At 47.3% G+C, this 19844-nt stretch overlaps 1 protein-coding gene across 4 annotated transcripts in view; it reads right to left on the reverse strand.

Annotated features, from left to right (window-relative positions):
- Positions 1-19844, reverse strand: part of abr (ABR activator of RhoGEF and GTPase) — a 110578-nt gene that overhangs the window by 38853 nt on the left and 51881 nt on the right. For all 4 annotated transcript variants that reach the window (XM_030362556.1, XM_030362557.1, XM_030362558.1 and 1 more), the window contains 10 exons: positions 18333-18385; positions 17144-17284; positions 16002-16123; positions 12640-12808; positions 10529-10648; positions 9889-9964; positions 9066-9170; positions 6119-6193; positions 640-737; positions 244-375 (listed from right to left, as the gene is read on the reverse strand). In XM_030362556.1, the coding sequence (XP_030218416.1) occupies positions 244-375; positions 640-737; positions 6119-6193; positions 9066-9170; positions 9889-9964; positions 10529-10648; positions 12640-12808; positions 16002-16123; positions 17144-17284; positions 18333-18385 (1091 nt within the window). The remainder of the gene's footprint in view (positions 1-243; positions 376-639; positions 738-6118; positions 6194-9065; positions 9171-9888; positions 9965-10528; positions 10649-12639; positions 12809-16001; positions 16124-17143; positions 17285-18332; positions 18386-19844) is intronic.

Here is a 19844-nt window from a genome sequence, read left to right on the forward strand (position 1 = left end):
TGTTGTCAGAAGCCGCCACAAGGAAACCACTCAATGTGGGCTCGACAAGCAATTATCATGAGTCACATGCGCGGTGAATTCTCCCTAAACAACACAGAAGTCTTTCTGCAGACGCAGCTAAAGATAGATGTAATAAAAGCGGAGGCCCGCGTCCTTCTGTGATGGTCTGTTTGATCCATGATGAAAACACAGGCGAGCCGTTTGAGGTGTGAAGGCTTATGGGCCTTTCTCCCTCTCTCTCACCTGAACCTGGCCCTTGCCCATAATCTTGTCCACGATCTCGTTGTCGTCCTTGCTGATCTTGCTCTTGTCGTAGCACGTCTCGTAGCACAGGATCCTGAGGCACTGGGAGCCCTCCAGCTCGATCTCAAACTCCTGCAGGGGGACAGAACGTACGTTGAGGAGTTGGAGGAGAGAGAGGATGAAGCAACATGGGCACCAGTTTGCCGTAAAAGGCCCAGATTATTTCCGTAACATAGGCTCATGAATCAGACATTATTAGCCTGTTATCTAAAAAGAAAAATTTAGATGCAAAGAGACTCAATCTAGTCAAAATATGCTATGATTATACATGATGATGATAAGGCAGAATAAATACAGGCTTGATAACAAGATGAAGACGTGGTGTTCCCGTCTGACCTCGTTCCACGTTGGCTCCGTGGTATCTCTGAACACCCGGGTCTTGGCCTTGCTCACAAAGTAGCCGTAGGAGTCTACCTCAAGCGTGCAGTAGAGATCTGGGGAGACACAGACATCCACGGATTGCAGGGTTACATCACACGGCACAATCAGCAGATGGAAGACACAATGTGATGCTCTCCCCAGGTCACACAGTGTGAGATCGTTGTGCAATCGCTTTGTTTTATTCACACGACTCTGAAAAAACTCTTGTTATTCTGAAACAATCTTTTGGATGAACTTGAACGACATCAGAGTGTAGTTTAGAAGTGTAATGATGCATCCCAGGATCTGGATTTGAGTTTTCTTCAGCAGAGATTCATTTTTCTTTTGCATTTGCATACAGAGGAATATAAATGAGAAAAAACAGACTTCAAGAGGAATTCTAGTTTGCTTTGAGCTCGGTGCCGTGGCAAAAGTGCATCACTAATTCCCCAAAACTCCAAGCACTTTAATTCTTCAAAGTATTGCGCCTAGGCCTATCCAAACATCTTGCCTATTAGACTGTGAAAATCAATGCGCTGGACACTTGTGTGTCAAGATTTAAACTATTATGAACTTACTTTCAAATGTAACGTCCAAGCATATCATATTGATATATGATTCATGTCTCTTGATGATAATGACAACCTCTCCCGGCTGACATTGATGAATCCGTACAAATATTTTCATCGATCTCCATTGGTCAATCCCCATCGTTGAAACCATGTAGATCTTTGATGGATCTATTTATATCTCCGATGGCTGTATATTTTATAACCAATAACCCTGGAAAAGTCGATCCCACTGCGGTTCAGCAGACAAACACATCCCCTGCCTGTATTGACATTCAGGTTTGTCCACCACCTCCATCGCCTGAACGACCTTCAAACACACACACAATAATGTTTTCATTTATGCCGGGGCACATCGTCCTGCAGGATAACCTGTTATTGACCATTATGCATCCACGTGCGGGAGCCTGAGCGATTGTGTTCTCAGGCCCCGGGTCCCCCCGGGTTCAACCCTCCACTCATGTATCACCCGACCCTTCTGACTGAGAGAAGGGGCCGGACGAACTGCTTGTGTTTATGTGGGGGTTCAAACACATGCGAGCACGCAAGCTCATGTAAGTGCACACACACACACACACACAAGCGCATGTAAGTGCACACACACACACACGCAAGCGCATGTACTTGGACACACGCAAGCGCGCGCGCGCACACACACACACACACACACACACACACACACACACACACACACACACACACACACACACACACACACACACACACACACACACACACACACACACACACACACACACACACCTTTCGAATCGATAGTCTTTCCTGTCCATTACAAATGCATACAGACGGGCAAGCATCATAAAACGCACCAGCATCCTCATGTAGCTTTATGGTATACTATGGCTGACTAGCGGGAAGGTGGACGCAAGTAGCGGTGGATAATTACACGGGGGGTGAACAACGTATAATGACATGCCACAGCTTCCCCGCTCCATCTGGGCTCAGCTCCCATTGGCTCGTTTTCCCCATGCATCCTTTACGGCTCGGGAATAACTACTCTCGCCCAGAGAGAGATTAGCCGCGGCGGTATGCAAAATCACTCAGCGGAGAAGTACCTAACCCTCACTCTGTACATATGGGAAATACATACACATGCATTTACAAGTGTGTAAGGTGTGGGGGGGGGGGGGAGATTTACAGCCCTGATGTTGATTGATAACCGGAAAACATTCCCAAACAAACAAACAAACAGAGCAAGAAGCCATGTGTAGCATGGATAAACTACAGATGCTAGCTCACTGCTCAGCAGAGCCATGAGTTAGCGGACTGTTTAATCTAAAGCAACTCTTTATTCTTGGAGCCAGTCGGGGTCAGGCAGGTCGAGCAGGGGTCTAACCCGGAAGCTCTCGGCTGGGAATCAAACACCAACCATAACGACTACCATGCAGCTCCCCATAGCTGTCAAGAGCTTTGTAGTTAGAGAGATTTACAGTGCGGCCGACGGGGTTGGCTATCCCCGATCGGGATGTAGAACGTCTCCAATTCTTCCGGATGCGGAGGTTAGTGTTCAGTCTGCGGAGATTCAGGACAGGTTGACGCCTCTGGGACCATCTCTAATGTATCTCTAAAACGTCTGGATCTGGGCATGGAGATCTGTGGTTGAGCTTCGGTTTAGTCAAGCCCTCGGTGCCATCTGCCGTGAGATTTGTGAGCCTGGGAGAGAGAGAGAGTGAGCATATTTTGGGCGATCTTTATGTGTCCTGGGACCGTCGCCAATGGGGGCCTGGAGAAATGGGACGGAGGGAAAAGAGGCCTGGGCATGTTTGGATTAGCTCTGTGCAGCTCATATTAATTGGCAGGTCAACCCCCCCAGCACTAACTACGTTACAAGGAGCCTCCATTGGCTAGCAAGGCGCGACCAGCCCCTCGATTGCTACAACAAGGCTAATGGAATCACCTCTGGTCTGGGCGGCTGTATGGATGCGTGTGAGCGCATGCGTTTGTGTGTGTGAGGGGGGGGGGGGGGTTGGCGGCGGGGCGGGGAGGAGGGCCTAAGGCCGTGGTAACTGCTAGGTCAGACAGGGCCAGAGTGCAGTGGCAGAGTCACTTTCACCAGCATCAGAACAATCAGGTCTCAGGATCTTCAGGGACGATGTGTGCAGACCAGGGTGGGATCCCTTATCTCTCCGCTTTGAACGTCCGCCTCTGTTGGCTCTTTTGTTATCGAGACGATTGTATACGTAAACATATGGGAATAGAGATATGTGGCCAACACAAAAAGGGAATTCCTCGATTAGGGCAATTTTGTTCGGTGGGATTCATGAAGGAAGTCATGAAACTATGTGATGACAGATTCTCTGGTTCGGTTGTCTATGATCGGACTATCAATTCCTCATCAATAGAGAAATACTATCTATCAATTCAGGAACAAATCATTTGTTAACCAGTATAATCAAATTATTCTTAATTGGACCCAGGAATGATAACACTAATAAAATGAAGGTCTGTGTTATTTCGCAGTGGCATTTCCCGGATTGTAACCACGCAAGACTAGAGTTACACACAGAGTCTCCTGTGAGCCACGCAGACATGTGTACCATGTGTGTGTCAGCCGTATCTACTTTCATTATTAATGATCATATAAGTCCAACTTGGATCTTAATTAACCGTCATAAACTTCCTGAGTCAGATTTGATTACCAACAAGTCCCCCATATCCTCCGCTAGTTTGGAGGTTTGTGTTGAGGGTGTTAATTAAGGCTGGGAGAGGTTTTTCAATTTATTGTCGCGTGATAAGAAAATAAAGCTGTTTATTTGGTCCGCCGCGCATGTTATCATTTTTGCTCTGATTAATTTTCTGCAGTGTGTTGCAGCATGAGGTTGATGAAGTGCATGACTAATCACAGGCTTGAGAATTATTTATTTCTCTCCGTCTGTATGTCTGATGCTCTGTCTTCCATGCCTCTTCACACACACACACACACACACACACACACACACACACACACACACACACACACACACACACACACACACACACACACACACACACACACACACACACACACACACACAATCCTCTTCAACCACAAAATCAAAAGTCTCAATCATTCTCTTTCAGATACAGATAGACACATCGGCAATATTCATGTCTTCGTTCAGAGAAAAATGCTGAAATCTTGACATATTTAACAGCGTCTAACCGCTACTGTCTTCCTGTGTTATTTTGTTTGCGTGTGTGTGTGTGTGTGTCTGTTCGACTCCATGGGTCCTATGGGAGATGCGAGGCTCCCAGCCTTCTCTCCGTCTCTCAGTGACCCACTTTAGCTCCTTGGCCCTGGGTGGAATTAATGCTTCTCTACCAGGGTTGGGGATGGAGATCTATGTGACAGATTTGCGATGCAGCCTCAAGAGTACTTTCTTATACACTTCATATAATTATCCTTAGGAGACAAACTAGTGGGGTCTCTCTTTGGGATCGCCATGTCGGGATTACAATCACAACCCTGTTTAATGGTGGCTGTTTTCAGCTGTCTTAATGAAGATATTATTTTATTTTGTATGATAATAACAAAAATGTACAGTACATTCTGTTACACATTCACGCACACAACCTGAACGTATTGTTTATATACACCGTTGACTTGGGAATTGGGGATAAAATCAGGCACTGAAACGCACTGTACCAACAGCTGTGACTTAACATTAAGCGCATATAAACTGTATTGAATAAGTACTGTGTACTGCTATTTTTGATATTTTATATTATTATCGAAATTAACCTTTATTTAGAAAATAAGATGATCTTAAAAGAAGAAAAAAAAATGTAGCCGCCAAAATGTAACGTTATTCCAATTGTTATAGAATTGTTGTTGTTTTTTGATTTTGATTGTAGATATTATAAATATATATTTTCCCTGAATGACAGCTATTCAATGACAGCTATTCACTTTTACAGCCATGCATTCCAAGACAGTGGCACACAGGTCTCCTGGTGCGTCTCCCCATCAAGTGACCAGTGACACCTCAACATGGAAACCCCTGATCCTCCTCAGGTCACCAACACCTCGCCTCTAAACACACACCCACACCCACACCCACAAACACACACACACCTTCACGCTCCGCTGCCCGCCTGCACGCCACGACCAGGCCACGGGTACCGCTGTCTCCATGGTAACGACTAACGTCAAACTGTGACAGCCCAACCCCTCAACCGTCCCATAGACACACACACAGACACACACTGTACAGAAACACAAACATACACTTTCACTTTCCCATCACTTTTAAGCCCTCTTCCGCCCTCGCCGCTCCGTGGGCGATCAAAGGCTTGCCGAGCCGATAGCTTTTCAATCCATTACACAGGAACCTCAAGCTGCTCGCCTGGCTGTCGTCAACCAAAAGGCGGTTGTGTGGTTACTCAGGAAATCACATTTCTCTCGCTCCCTCTCTTGCTCACTCTTTGTCTCTCACTCAGATATTCCAACGGGTGATTGTGTAAGGGGGTGCATAATGTAGTTTAGAGCCAGCTGTCCACCGCCGCTTCGCCAGAGCCAGCCTAAAGGACGTTCACGCCAAACCAATGTCCTCACACTAACACACACACACACACACATTACCCATTGTGGTTTGTGTGTCCGTGAGGACTTTTCTTGGCAAACCGAGTCTGCATTAGTCAAGGGATGCCTGGCTGGCTGCAAGTTGGACTGCTTCCCCTGTTCCTGTGCCTAGGTCTCTGGATCTGTTTCAGTATCCCCTCCTCTCTCTGGTGGAACAATTTCTGTTTTGTGGCTCCATGATAGTGGAAGAAAACAGCAGCTGACGATTGTGTCAAAAACAGAGAGTGACCAAGGGAGTGCGAGTGTTTGCGAGAGAGAGTGTGAGAGAGTGAGAGTGAGAGAGAGAGAGAGAGAGAGTACATACTTGCAGACTCCTTAAAGCCCTGTGCAGAACGGACGATCACGTGGAGGAAACCATTGAGGCCGGGAGTCTCCTCATCTGAAACACAACACAGAGAAACAACATGTTTAACCTGGGACCTCTCCGGGCCCGGCCGGGAAGGACATGTCCTCATGAACCAATTAACAGCATTAGGTCGGGTCCACCTGATGCCTGGATCTTGTTTGACTACAAAGCATGGGTCAAGAAATCCTCAACCACGCAATAAAATGATTTTATTTTATTTTACGGTCAATTAGTGAATGCAATTCAACGGGTAAACGAGGAAGAGGTTGGACAACCCAAACATGCTTACACACACTGAACAGAAAGTGACATAAATTGATTTAACCAAGTCTGACACATGGCTGGGAAAAATGAAAAACATCAGGGAAAAACTGTGTGTGTGTGTGCAGCGCCGCCCTCATTCCTTGCCAAGCGGGTGGTCTCCAACAGAGTTTCCCCACTACCATGGTCAACCATATCTTTATCATCTTGTCCAATAGGCTTCTGTGCTGGCTGCCTTGAACAACCAATCGCCAAGTGGGACTGGATCGACAAGAGAGCCTTCCAAGTATCAAAAGCGGGTCTGTCCCAATGCTTTTGTTGATACAAATATGGCCGCATTGGAGAAGTCAACAATCAGATCTGTCAGACATAACATGTGGACCTCCGGGTGGAGACCTGTATGTGTGTGTGTGTCTGTGTGTCTGTACAGAAGAACGACCATTCTCCTTTGAAGGATTAGGCTAGAGGCCCATGAAGCCTGGGCGTTTCCTGGTTAATCCACTAAGAGGTGAACCTCTGTTCTGGGCCTCATCGGCAGGTCAATAGTGAGATACCACACTGAAGGGGTAATGTGTGGCGTTTGAAAAAGTGGCAGATGTGAGAAGGAGAAGCCCCTTGACGACAAAGATCTTCAGGTAGAAAGATGAATACCGTTCGGCAACCAGCCTCCAAAGCTCAGAGTGAGAGGTCAACCGAGAACTCATGCTGTTGGCCGTGTACATCGTGATGCCACGTCCGTGCCAAGTCCGCCTCCGTTTCCGAAGTATGTGCGCATATTCAATTAATTGGTAGTCATGTTTTGGTCACAGTTATTCACTAATCATGAAAGGATTTGTCTTTGTGGTGTGACTTTGTTGTGTGGTACTCCTTGTTGCGTGGCACAACAACATTTAGTTGTGCTTACAGCAAATTCACGTTTATTTAGGATTTAGCAGAACTGCAACTCTCTCTTGAGTCGTCCCAAAATGGCGGAGTAATGCCAACCAGAAATCCAATGATGCATTCTGATGTACATGCCCAATCAAGGGCATGAAGTGCATATTTTTAGATTGGAGGTAAAATAAATACAAAAAAATGGCCGCAGCAGGGGGGGGCCCTCTTTCCACCAGCCATTGTCTAAATCATGAGAAGAAAAAACACTGAGACCCAAGTCACATTCTTCAGACAGCTGGTCTTCATTTCAGCCCCTGCTGCACTCCTGTATCTCATGACATGGTGTGTTTGTGTATCATGCACACACACATGGATACGCACACACACACAGACACAGACCCACACACACCCACTCAAAGAAATACACACACACACACACACACACACACACACACACACACACACACACACACTGCAAGACATGGGGCCTGAGCTTTGTTAAACCATGCTGGGCGCTCCACTGCCCAGAGGGAAGAGGGGAAAATAATTAACAATGAACTTGACTTGTTTTCATCTCGGATATCTGGGGTAGCGGGAGGGGGGCCGAGGGGTCTCGGGGAGGGAGGGTTCCTCAAGACGGGGCCCGTGCGTCCCCCACAGGACACCGTTACTCTCTCCATCCGCGGGACAAAGGGAATGCTTAACACGGCAGGGTTTGTTTTTTTAATGCGAAAGGGAAAATAAACCGTGCTTCAAAACCGAGGGTCCCTCTGAGGAAAGTCCAAACAGGAAGAACATCAAAGTGTCTTCTGGGTGATCTGAGAACGGTTCCCTCTCGGTACCTGGAGTCCTTCGCCCCCAGAACATTGTGTGTGTGTGTGTGTGTCCATGTGTGTGTGTGTGTCCATGTGCGTATTTCCATGTCTGCATGTGTCCATGTGTGTGTGCGTGTCCATGTGTGTGTGCGTGTCCATGTATGTATGTGTCCATGTTTGTGTCCACGTGTGTGTCCATCTGTCCGTCTATGTGTGTGTCCATGTCTGTGTCCGTCCATGTGTGTGTGTGTGTCCATGTGTGTATTTGTCCATGTGTGTGTGTCCATTCGTGTGTGTGTCCATTTGTCCGTCTGTGTGTGTGTGTGTGTGTGTGTGTGTGTGTGATCCTATTCATTTTTACCCATCTGGCTCATCCAGATGGTTTTAATGTCACCTGGCTCGGAGAACTAAGTGTACGGGGTGGGGGGGTTATGGAGAAGTGGTGGGGGAGTGGCTCTGGCACCACTAAAAAAAAATGCACCCAGGGCCTGATCCGGGTCCAGCATCCACATGCAGAAACACACAGCATGGCCACGGCATGGGGGCGATGGGAAGCCACAATGAAACCAGAACCATATTGTAGCCTAGATTGCTCTCGGGCGAGCTGTCCCACTCTCTCTCCCACTGTCGCTCTCTCTCTCTCCCACTCTCTCTCTCTCTCTCATTGTCTCTGTCTCTCAATTTCGCTTTCTCTCTCTCTCTCTCGCTCTCCCTCTCATTGTCTCTCCCTCTCTCTCTCGCTCTCCCTCTCATTGTCTCTCCCTCTCTCTCTCTCTCCCTCTCTCCCTCTCTCCCTCTCTCCCTCTCTCCGATCATTGTGTTTCCGTGCGTTGGCGGACTGTAATGGGTGCTTGTGTTTGACTCTGGGGACCGGAAGTGAGGCACACGGGTGCCAGACAAAGCGGGGGAGGAAAGCGGGCGCGAGGGGCCGCACTGCGTGAGGGGTCGCCGCCTACCGTCTTTGTAGCTGGTGACGGGGATGTTGTGCACGGTGCGCAGCTTGAAGCAGGAGCTGGTGAGGACCTGCAGCTCCACGGAACTCAGCACACACGACTGGATATCTGCAGAGAACACACACGTCAGGCGTCAAGGAGGACCTCCTATGAATCGCCAAGGGAAGTCAACGCAACCACTGGTCATCTATCTAGGCAAGGCAACTTTATTTATGTAGCACTTTTCATACACGAGGCAGACTCAACATCACATAGACTAAAATGAAATAAAATAGATAAGTAAAATAATGCAAGGCAACTTTATTTATATGGCACTTTTCATACACGAGGCAGACATTGACAGTAAATATGAGCATTTACAGTCAATGCAGACGCATGCCATGTAGGACAAACATTAGGGCACGGTTAAGCATCTTGCTCAATAATGACTGCAAGCAGATGGCACACACAGGGAACTGAACCATTAACCTTTCGGCTGGGGCCCAAACACTTAAACCACTTTCCAACCCTGATTTTACAATTAATCTGTCATTAAATATGATATTTTTTTTCCTCAATGACGCACAGAATTTTCCAATTTGTACGTAAAACTACTTTGTGTCCGTGCACACCTTCCCTGGGTTTTAGGGGAGTTTTCCCCGGGCCTTTTGAGTATGAGACGGTATCTGCTTGCTTAGAGATACGCAGCTTGGACTGGACATGACCCCGGGTTGCTCAGATGGTAGGGCAGGGGACAACAGGGGAAGGGAAACAGAACAGAAAAGAAGGCGTTGGGCTGGAACCCAAAACCCTAGAGACCCAGTGAGCCTGGCGGTGAGCTTCTTACCGTTCTTCTGGAGTCTCTGAATGCTCTCCCGCCACTCGGCCCTCTCGTAGTCCGAGGAGATCAGGAACAGGAAGCTCTGTGGAGAAACCGCACATACGCCATCACCCATCACAGCATTATCTGGGACCAGTGGACTGTTTTACAACAATGTCTTTTGTTTTTTATGTGTAGAATACAATAGGAGTATGGACAGACTGTACTGTTCATACCCGTAAAGGACACATTACATTTCGGCTATTGGACCGCTTGTTCTGTCAAGTCAGTGAATTGTTTGTTTTTGTCACCAGTGTGTGGATGACTCCCCCTAGTGGACAGTTGCAACAACTACACATTAAGGTAGCAAATAGAACGGTGATGTAATAGGGAGTGGGGGCAGACAGAATAAGCAAGAGACAGAGAGCTATAGATAGACAGACACAGAGAGTCAGCAAGAGAGAGAGAGAGAGAGAGAGAGAGAGAGAGAGAGAGAGAGAGAGAGAGAGAGAGAGAGAGAGAGAGAGAGAGAGACAGAGAGACAGAGAGACAGAGAGACAGAGAGAGAGAGACAGAGAGAGAGAGAGAGATAGCCTTGCTGTGGAGAGAGAGCGAGAGAGGAAGTCTAGCTGTGGAGAGGGAGAAGCGAGAGAGGTGGACTGGTTACCTTGCCGTGTTTGTTGTGGATGCGGAAGGGGATGGTGGGTGAGTGGAGCAGCAGCCAGGACTCCTGCTCGTTCATCTTCTTCCTCAGGCGATCCACGCGGCTCTGTCCCTTTGGCGCTTTCTACACACAGACACACACAACCATATAGCCACACGCACACACACACAAAACACAAATAGGTTAAACAAAGATCGTATTCTGATGATTCTATCCGGTCCTTTTATAAAAGAAAAGCATGAGGGAGAATCAGAGCAATAAGAATGCTAATACACCACATTATGCTGTAATGCTCTATATTTCTCCCATGAAGGACGATATTTAAAACTGACGCCTCATTTGTTAAGATATCAAAGCTGAATGTACAAGTTTATTCCGATCAGTTAAATACTGATTATTCTTATCTCCCTCCTTGATTTTTTCATTTACTTTCATTAGCTCCACAACGAATGCCGACACAAACGAAGGCAATCATGATATGAAATGGAGGTTAACAGACCGTGAATAAGCCACAAACTCAGACAAAACACAAAAGCAAAAGACTCCGTGTAACATCAAAGTGCGCCGTCTGCCACTTTGTCATTACATCGTACGCCTTGTTGCGTTGTGCTGCGGGGAATTGTTGTGGACGGGGATGCGATGAGCCGGGGGCTTTACACATCGTTCCCGCACAAACATCGAGGACGTCAGCGGTGCTCTCAGGCAAGAGGGAAAACAAACACACGCTTTCTCTCGGCGCCGCTGCCAGGAAGCCATGAGTCAGAGTGGGGGGGCCTGGGTCGGGAGAAAATAAACTCCTCAGACTGCTGAATATCTGGGCCTGAGTCACTGACGGTGCACTGCCTACACAGTCTGAGAGGGGAACAACAGGAAGCAGGAAGCAGAAACACTGAGGGAAGTTTCAGAGCACAGTAACAGTGTTGTGCCACCTGCAATAAGCTGCAGTGGTACTGCACTAGAGACCATTATGAATGTGTTCATTTTGTGGAGATGCAAAATGTAAATGGCCCCAAAAATGTTTTGATAATCATGCCAAGAGGGAAGGTCAGAGGTTGATAAAAATGTAACCTTAAAGTTACCCTTTAAAGCCTAACTGCTGACTGACTGATTATCGTATAAAAGGCACCTCCTCCTACTGTATTAGTTTAACATATGCTCAGGTTGTACAGGTTGACCTTGTAAGAAGGTGAACTTTGGGCTTTAGAGTTTTGTTCTATTCAAGACTTTCAATGCCTTGTGAGACAAAGCGACAACTTCTGTAAAGAATGAGAGATGAACTGATTAGTGTCACTTCTGCCCTACTCCAGACACGAGCACCACTGTGGGTGTGCTTGTGTGTTCCTGTGTGTGTGTGCTTGAGTGTGTGCCTGTGTGTGTGAGCACATGTGCTCATGTGTTTGTTTGTGTGTGTGCGTCATGTGTTTCATGGTGCTAGGAGGGTGAGTCTGAGGCCTCCAGTGAGTAACGCCTGTCTGAGAAGGGGCCCGCTTATCCTAACTTCAGCACAGGCGGCCTCCTCCCGTCCTCTAGGGAAACTGGGCTGGTGTGGCTGGCCAAGGGTGGAAAGGACCACACCAGAACCAACCATGACTCAGACGGAGAGCTGCACAGCTGATGGACCTCCAGATTAAACCGAAAAAACAAATATGGCTTCTACTGAGACATTCTAGGGACCAAAAGAAGATTCAGTAAACCTGGTACGGAACGGTGTATTTCGGCAAATATATATTCATTTGCATGATTAATACGGCTGCTCTTGGTTATCCTTGGTTAATGAGGCATTGGTAAGGTGGAGTAAGAATAGAACGGCCTTAATCATCCACCATTACAGTGTTTCTGCGTTCGTTCGACTTGATTTACTGCGGGGGTAATTCTGTCTGGAGCACCTCCGTGTACCAGGAGAGTGATTTTTATCTTGCTTAAAATACTGATATTTTTTGTTTTTTAGCAGCGCTTCAACCAAAGAACCATCCAGGTTGTGATCTGGAGGATAACAACCACCCTGTGTTGGCTCCCTTTGGGGTGGGGGGGGGGGGGGGGGAGACGCCACACAGACCTCCCCCTTCTGGAGAGCTGTGTTGGGAGGGGGCGGGAGAAGAAGACGCCTCACTGACCTTCTCCTTCTGGATCTCGCTCTTGAGGACGGAGATCTTGATCTTGATCTCCTCGATCTCGTGCTCGGGCAGCACCTGGACGTGGGGCGAGGGCTCCGAGTCGTCCAGCGTCTGGAAGGCCAGGTCGGCCAGCGGGATGTACCACTTGCACTCGTACTGCTGCTGGCGTCTGCACGGCGGGGCGGGGAGAGGGGGAGAGGGGGAGATGACTCGTTTTTAATTTATGAATTCCCAAAAAAGCCATTAAAAGTGAATTAAACAGTGGGGAATCAGGAAGATGAGCTTCCCCGGGTGGAAAGTGGTTTCTAATAATTGTAAGACGTGATAAGTCGGTCTTGTTAATGTTTTAGATCTCCTTTTTGTGTAAAAGACACACACACACACACACACACACACACACACACACACACACACACACACACACACACACACACACACACACACACACACACACACACACCTAGGGGAACTAAATAGTTTGTCTAAAGTTTCGGTCTTGAAAAGTTTGTTGGTGTTTGTTATTATTAAAAATAGTTAAAAAGAGGTTCGCACACTATTTTCTCGGTCCAGTCATAATAACCAATATTATTTTCTGGTTATATATGATGCGTATTGTAATCTTGGGGCTGGGTTTATCTTCATGATCTCAATTATCTCAATGATCTTACATTGGGTTTGCTAGCAGCAGGAGATTATTAAAACCCAGCAATGCATTCATCAAGGAGCTGATTCTAGTACAAAGCGTTAATGAGGGACTTTTTATTTTTTCACGCAATCTAATTAAGGGAAAGAGACATGTGGCAGGTCGCATCTTGAGTGTGAAAAACAAACCGTTTACGTCCAGCCATCTTGAAGCATCGTCACCCATCTGTGCGAGGGCTTAAACGTGCAAGAGTGCCACTACCGTGTGATTACCAGTGCTTTGACGACATACTTGTGAGAGAACACACCCAGCTCCCCCTACTTCTGGGTTGCATCGTGACATTACATGTTCTGGTGTACTTACATGTTATTTGTATTTCTTTATGTTTAAAGTGCAAAAATATGAGTTTTTTTCTTTCTTTCTATTATTTGTCCCATTCGCTTGCCACATTTTTAAATTTGAGAATACACAGCTAACTAAGGACACAGCTAACATTAGAGTGACATACATTTGCTTCATCTCAAGCTGCGTCTTGCATTTGGAAAATTTATCGATGCGTTTGTCAAGTCACACAGGCCTATCAGTTAGGATCAGATCTATGAGTCACGCGACGCATCCCGTTACACACACAAAGTTTAGTAGACATTGTGCCCCAGATGGAACTGCTGTTGTGTGTTTAGATCTGAGAAATGCAAAAGAAAAGGCCTACAATGTTTAGTTAGGCTACCGCAGCAAATAAAGTAGTATATAATAACAACGGCAACAATGACATTAACCATTGGAAATGACACCATCATTAATATACTTTAACTGTTGAGGATGCTCCATCTTGAAAGGTTTACAATTGAAATTGGCTTTGCACTTTGAATTCATCCAATGTATTCTGGATTTGCTGGTAAAACGAAATCAAGTTTTTGGACACATTGGAAAAGCATCACTTTAGTGCACAGGATTAGTTTACTAGTCTTGCATTAATCTGCCAAATACCATCAAAGGTTAACGGATACTAATCGTTTGCACGTACTCTGAAATATTGAGCGTGTTACCCAGAATACGTGCAAAATACCAATCTGTCCACCCACACTTGTAATATGTCCTCTTTTTTATAAACAACAGATCTCTTCATTGTTATTGCCTATTTATTTTCTAATTATCTTTGTATACCGGTAATTGTTCATCACTATTAACATATGGAAACAGAATACCCTTAATTGTCCATGCAAAATTTGAATTTACTGAAGGCCTCAGAACGATGACGTTCTATTTATGCATGTTTTTCTCTGAATAGCTAGAGCAATTGATATAGCAATGGAAAATACAGTAAATAACGCAATGATAGAGATTCTGAGGGGCCTGAGATTCTGCGAGTGCACGTGTGCAGGAGGGAGACGACCCAGCCAGACCATAATAACCCGATGAACAATTCCCTGACACCTTTCAGTGACAGGAGGCTGTGAATGACAAGAGCCCAGAACGTCCATCACCACCCTGTACTACCCCCCCCCCCTCCTCCTGTCCAATTTGTCCAACAACAGCTGCCACACACGTCCGTCAGGCGTGATTCCCAATCTGTTAGTCATGTGCCACCTCATACACTTGTATCAACAATCTTGGTGTCTCTCTCTCTCTCTGTCTCTCTTTGTCTCCTAGAATTCCTCTTGCTATCCCCTTCTCTCTTTCTCGACGTCTCTCACTCTCTGTCTGTGTGCCTCTCTCCAAGTCTCTCTCACTCTACATCTCTCTCTCTCTCTCTCTCTCTCCCTCCCTGTCTCCCCGTCTCTCTCTCTCCTCATGTCTGCCTGTCTCTCTCTCTTGCTCCCCAAGCTTACTTTCCTCCCACCCTCTCCCTCTCTCTCTCCCCCCCCCCCCGCCCCTCTCCTGGTCTCCGTCTCCTGAAATGCAGACCCCCATAATCTAAGATGACACCTTCTTCATGTGTCCCCACGGCATCTCACGTGGCACGGTCTCCACCGAACACCGGGAACCTGCTTGACTCTTGGCTTGAAGTGTACCACAGAATTCTACCCCACACAGGTCCTTTGTTATCGCTGGACAAGGAAGCGAGTCTTTGGGTGGAGAGCCACACCACAGGGAGATCATCCACATCTATCGTGCTTTAATCAGCTCACACAGGAGTCGGTGGAGAGGTGAGCAACACGATGCAATCGACAGACGGCACAGCCAATGGCATGATGGAGTGAGACGGACTGTGTGAAGGATAGAGTCCAGCGTGTGCTAGACAAGACTCGTTCGCCCCGGCCTATATTCGTACTTCTGTGTCAGAGCAGGGCAAGATGTCCAGATTGATACAGACTATTTTTGTACTCGTCATCGACACAGTTTTGTCTATAATTATATCTTCTCAGCCATCAGCCAGTCAGCCTCTAGGTCAATGCTAACCCGAGCCAGTGAGGCAAAAAAAAAGAAGAAAAAAAACAAAGGCTCTGTACCATATCACATCGCTGGGTGTATGTGTATTGCTCCAACGTATTCATCGTTCTCTTTAGAAAAATAATAAGTACAAGCAGTATGGGATAAAAAACAAAACACAGTGATCTCAGGAAAGCCACAAGCCAGCTCAACACCATCTAACTCATTTGCACACCACATCATGCATCATACACCATACACCGTAAACCTGCTCCTCTCAAGACCTCCAGGCTCAGGCTCACGCCCGGCCACATGTGGGCGGGCGTGTGGGGTAGGAGGGGGTACGTACCCGACGGAAGTCTTCTTCATCTTAGCGCAGAGCAGCAGGTCGGTGAAGAGGAAGACATGGCGAAGCTTCCTGGAGCAGTCTGACAGCTCCACCAGGAAGCCGTCTTTCACCAGCTGACGAGCCTGCGGAGACACGAGTGCGAGGTCACATCCTGTCTACCGGTGCAGCCGTTGCGGTGAGATGTGGGCGAGGCGTGAGACACGGGGCGGAGGTTGGAATGTCTACTGTCCGTGACGTATAAGCAATGCACCTTGCTGTCCTGCTTATACACTACAGACTGTTGACACTCAATCCTCCGCTGTCTACAGTCTGTGGTGTATTAGCAGATCACTCGCTGTTCTGCTAATAAACTTTTTTCCTGTGAACAACACTAGTAGTTGTTTATTTGCCAGGTCATTATAAAATCATTCCTCTAACTGGGGGGTCATTTGGATGAATCATTACATGAAGTCGTGACTTTTCCAATTGAGAGACTTCCAAGGAAACAGCAGCTGAACTTTGTGATCACACACCCAGTGTCCGATGAATCACTTCTCAAACACTTGCTCACAGCGGCCATGCGATGAATGACCTATTGGACACTGTGTGTTTTGTGTGTCGTGGTCGAAACAACGGAATCACAGCCCAGGGGACTTGGCGAGAACACGCAGTCTCGGCAAGACATGCAGAAGTGTGTGTTGGCAGTGATATATGGGAATCACACATTAAGATAAGTGCAAAAACATGCATTGTTGCAGCTCGTACTGCAGTCAGAGCTCACACGTACATACACACATACAGACAGATGGGAGGGACTGGGGAGCAGGAAGGCAGACGACAGCCAGACATACAGCGGGCGGGCAGATGGTATGTGGACGGACAGAGAGACAGACAGTACGTGGACAGACTGACAGTGTGTGGACAAACAGACAGTAGCTGGACTGGCAGGCAGGTGAGCAGACGGACACATTTTGGTGGAGGGCAAACATACAGACAACAGGTGAACAGATGGACAGAGAGACAGAATCATGGACAGACGGAGACTGGGGGACATACGGATTAATGGACAGCCAGAAAGACTGTCATCGGACGGACAGACAAACAGTGAGTGAAAATAAAAACACGCAGATGGATTAACGGTACGGACAGACAGACAAACGGACCTCTCCCTTGGGGGTGGTGACGGCCGTGCGGCGGGGGTCGATCTCCTCGTTGATGGAGGACAGGAAGTTCTGGGAGATGCGCAGGGCGTCCTGAAGGAGGGGGAAGTCCGGGTGGTCCTTGGGTGTGTGTTTCAGCAGGTCCTACACACACACACACACACACACACACACACACACACACACACACTTAACACCTAGTGGCTTGCCTTGTAGTTACAGCTATGTCATTTTAAGACAATTAGTGCATGTGGACCAGAATAAAAGGATTAATAGGGAAAGATTACCTAGATGGGTTGGAACCTCTCAAGGTCATCTTTTTTTTTTAATGGCATAAATAGCTGCAGTAAAAGTTACCCAGTGCAGGTTTAATATCCTCATTAAAAACATTTGGTATATTTGCTGACAGTGCCTTTAGGGAATCCTATCAGCGCATCTCCTCTCCCATGCAAAATTCATGACCAGAGGGACTCTGGTGTGTACTCACACAACAGGAGGATAAACACAACACGCATCTGATTCCCAGAAGGGGGACTGAGCTACAGAGGGAAGCAGAGGCTTGCTTAAGAGAGAAGTGAGAGCGATGATACAAGGCGAGCTAAAGACGACTTTCATCAGCCTCAATGCAGCGTTCACTGGCTGCGGCTGCGGCTTGCTCTCCCCGGGTGCCATCAAGATCACTTGGATAACTGGTGCTTCTGTGAACTTCAAGCAGGAGGAGGTGGAGGGGGCTAGCATCCACCACTCTCTGCGGGACCTGCTACCACTCATCCACTCTGATGGCTTTGTTAAGTGAGTACGTATTCATCGGCTACACATAGGGGAGGAAGCGAGGGAAGTAAAAATAAACCAAAGGGGGAGAGACGACTCAAATGCAGACTTCAATTCAGAGGACCTGGATCCAGCCAGTAAGCTCCTGGGCATGGGTGATGACTACTACCACACACAGAGAGCTCTTAATTGATAAGATTTATATAGCGCCTTTTTGGAGGTCACTCAAAGACGCTTCTAGCTCTGACTTTTCACTGGCCGTGTCTTGAAGACTGGCCGTGACTTGAAGACCCCCTTGGAGTCCGTTGCTAGGCAGAACATGTCCTTGAGTCGACTGGTTCGTTCTTTGGATTCCGCTGGATGCCTGTGTTCAGGGAGCGATGAAGGGTTGATGTGTGATTGACGATGGGTGTAAACTCACATGGAGGACCAGGGTGCTTCTGGTGACGCGGTCGATGGGTTTGTACAGCAGGGCTGTGGAGAAGGAAGCACAGACAGTGTTGAGCTCCTGAAAACAGGACGATTCAGGCAGAGTTGAAACACTTAACGAGTGGAGTTGAAGTTCGATCAGAGCTCCTACATTCAAATAGTAACAAACCGACAACGGTGCAATCTTTATGTGACGACTGACGAGAGAAGGCGGAGGTTCGAAAGCGCACAATATATGTGCATACACACACACTCAAACACACACAGGGCCGGTGTGAACGTGTTTGCACTGCATCCTGAACCCGACTAGACAAGCTGCTTAAAATGCGGGCTGACTTACAGTCACCAAGCTCACATCCCTGACCTCTGATTGGCCCTGGCTGCACGCGGCAGCGCAACGCCTGCTACTAGGTAAACTCTGCATACAGCAAGACTGCTGCACTGCATGGTGGGGCGCGAGGGGGCATCCCACTGCAGAAGCACGCACACACACACACAACCATGAGCGGCCATGTCGAGATTGAAGCCTTCCCTCTATAGTTCCATAGGGTTAGCTCTCAGTGGGCTCTTTCGCTGCCAGAGAGCTTCAACATGTATGACACATATGAGAGCTGCTTGAAAGGGAATACGCCACATATATATATATATATATATATATATATATAGATATAGATATAGATATAGATATAGATATATATATAGAGAGAGAGAGAGAGAGAGAGAGAGAGAGAGAGAGCAAGAGAGAGAGAGAGCGAGAGAGAGAGAGAGCGAGAGAGACAGAGAGAGCGAGAGAGCGAGAGCGAGAGAAAGCGAGAGAAAGCGAGAGCGAGAGAGAGAGAAAAAATGAGCTATGAAAAGAGGATTGGAGTAGCAGGTGAGAGAGAGAGTAAGAGAGAGAGCGAGAGCGAGAGCGAGAGCGAGAGAGAGAGCGAGAGCGAGAGAGAAAGCGAGAGCAAAAATGAGCTATGAAAAGAGGATTGGAGTAGCAGGTGAAAAAGGAGAAAAAAAAATTCTGGGAGATATAGTCAAGTGTTTTCTAGTTTCATCTAATAATAGAAACATACCACACATATATTTTCCAGAAATGATAACCGTTAGATTACTATTGCAACACAGCACTGTGGGATCTATAAGGTGTGAAATAGTTTCAGATATCATAATGAAATAAATTGAAGAGGAGGAGAGGAGAGAAATGCACAGGGGGGTGATGTGTGGTTAAACACACACACACATGCTCAGACACACACACACACACAGAGGCATGTGCTTCTGACCAAAGAGAATGTGGGAGTGGGGAACCTGCTGGGTCTCTGATGAGGCTGCCCATTAGGGATGCTGCCTCCATCAGCAGCAGCACCAGCGGCAGGCCAGCTCTCTGCATGCTCAACACTGAGGACCAGAACTCATCCAGCGGAGAGTGAGTGAGAGCTGAGTAGTTCAAACTGTGTACATCATTTTAGATTTTCTTGTGATTTTACCTTTTATGCAGTATATTTACAATTGT

Source organism: Gadus morhua, chromosome 7 (genome assembly GCF_902167405.1).
Source record: "Gadus morhua chromosome 7, gadMor3.0, whole genome shotgun sequence".
Classification (NCBI taxonomy): Eukaryota; Metazoa; Chordata; class Actinopteri; order Gadiformes; family Gadidae; genus Gadus; species Gadus morhua.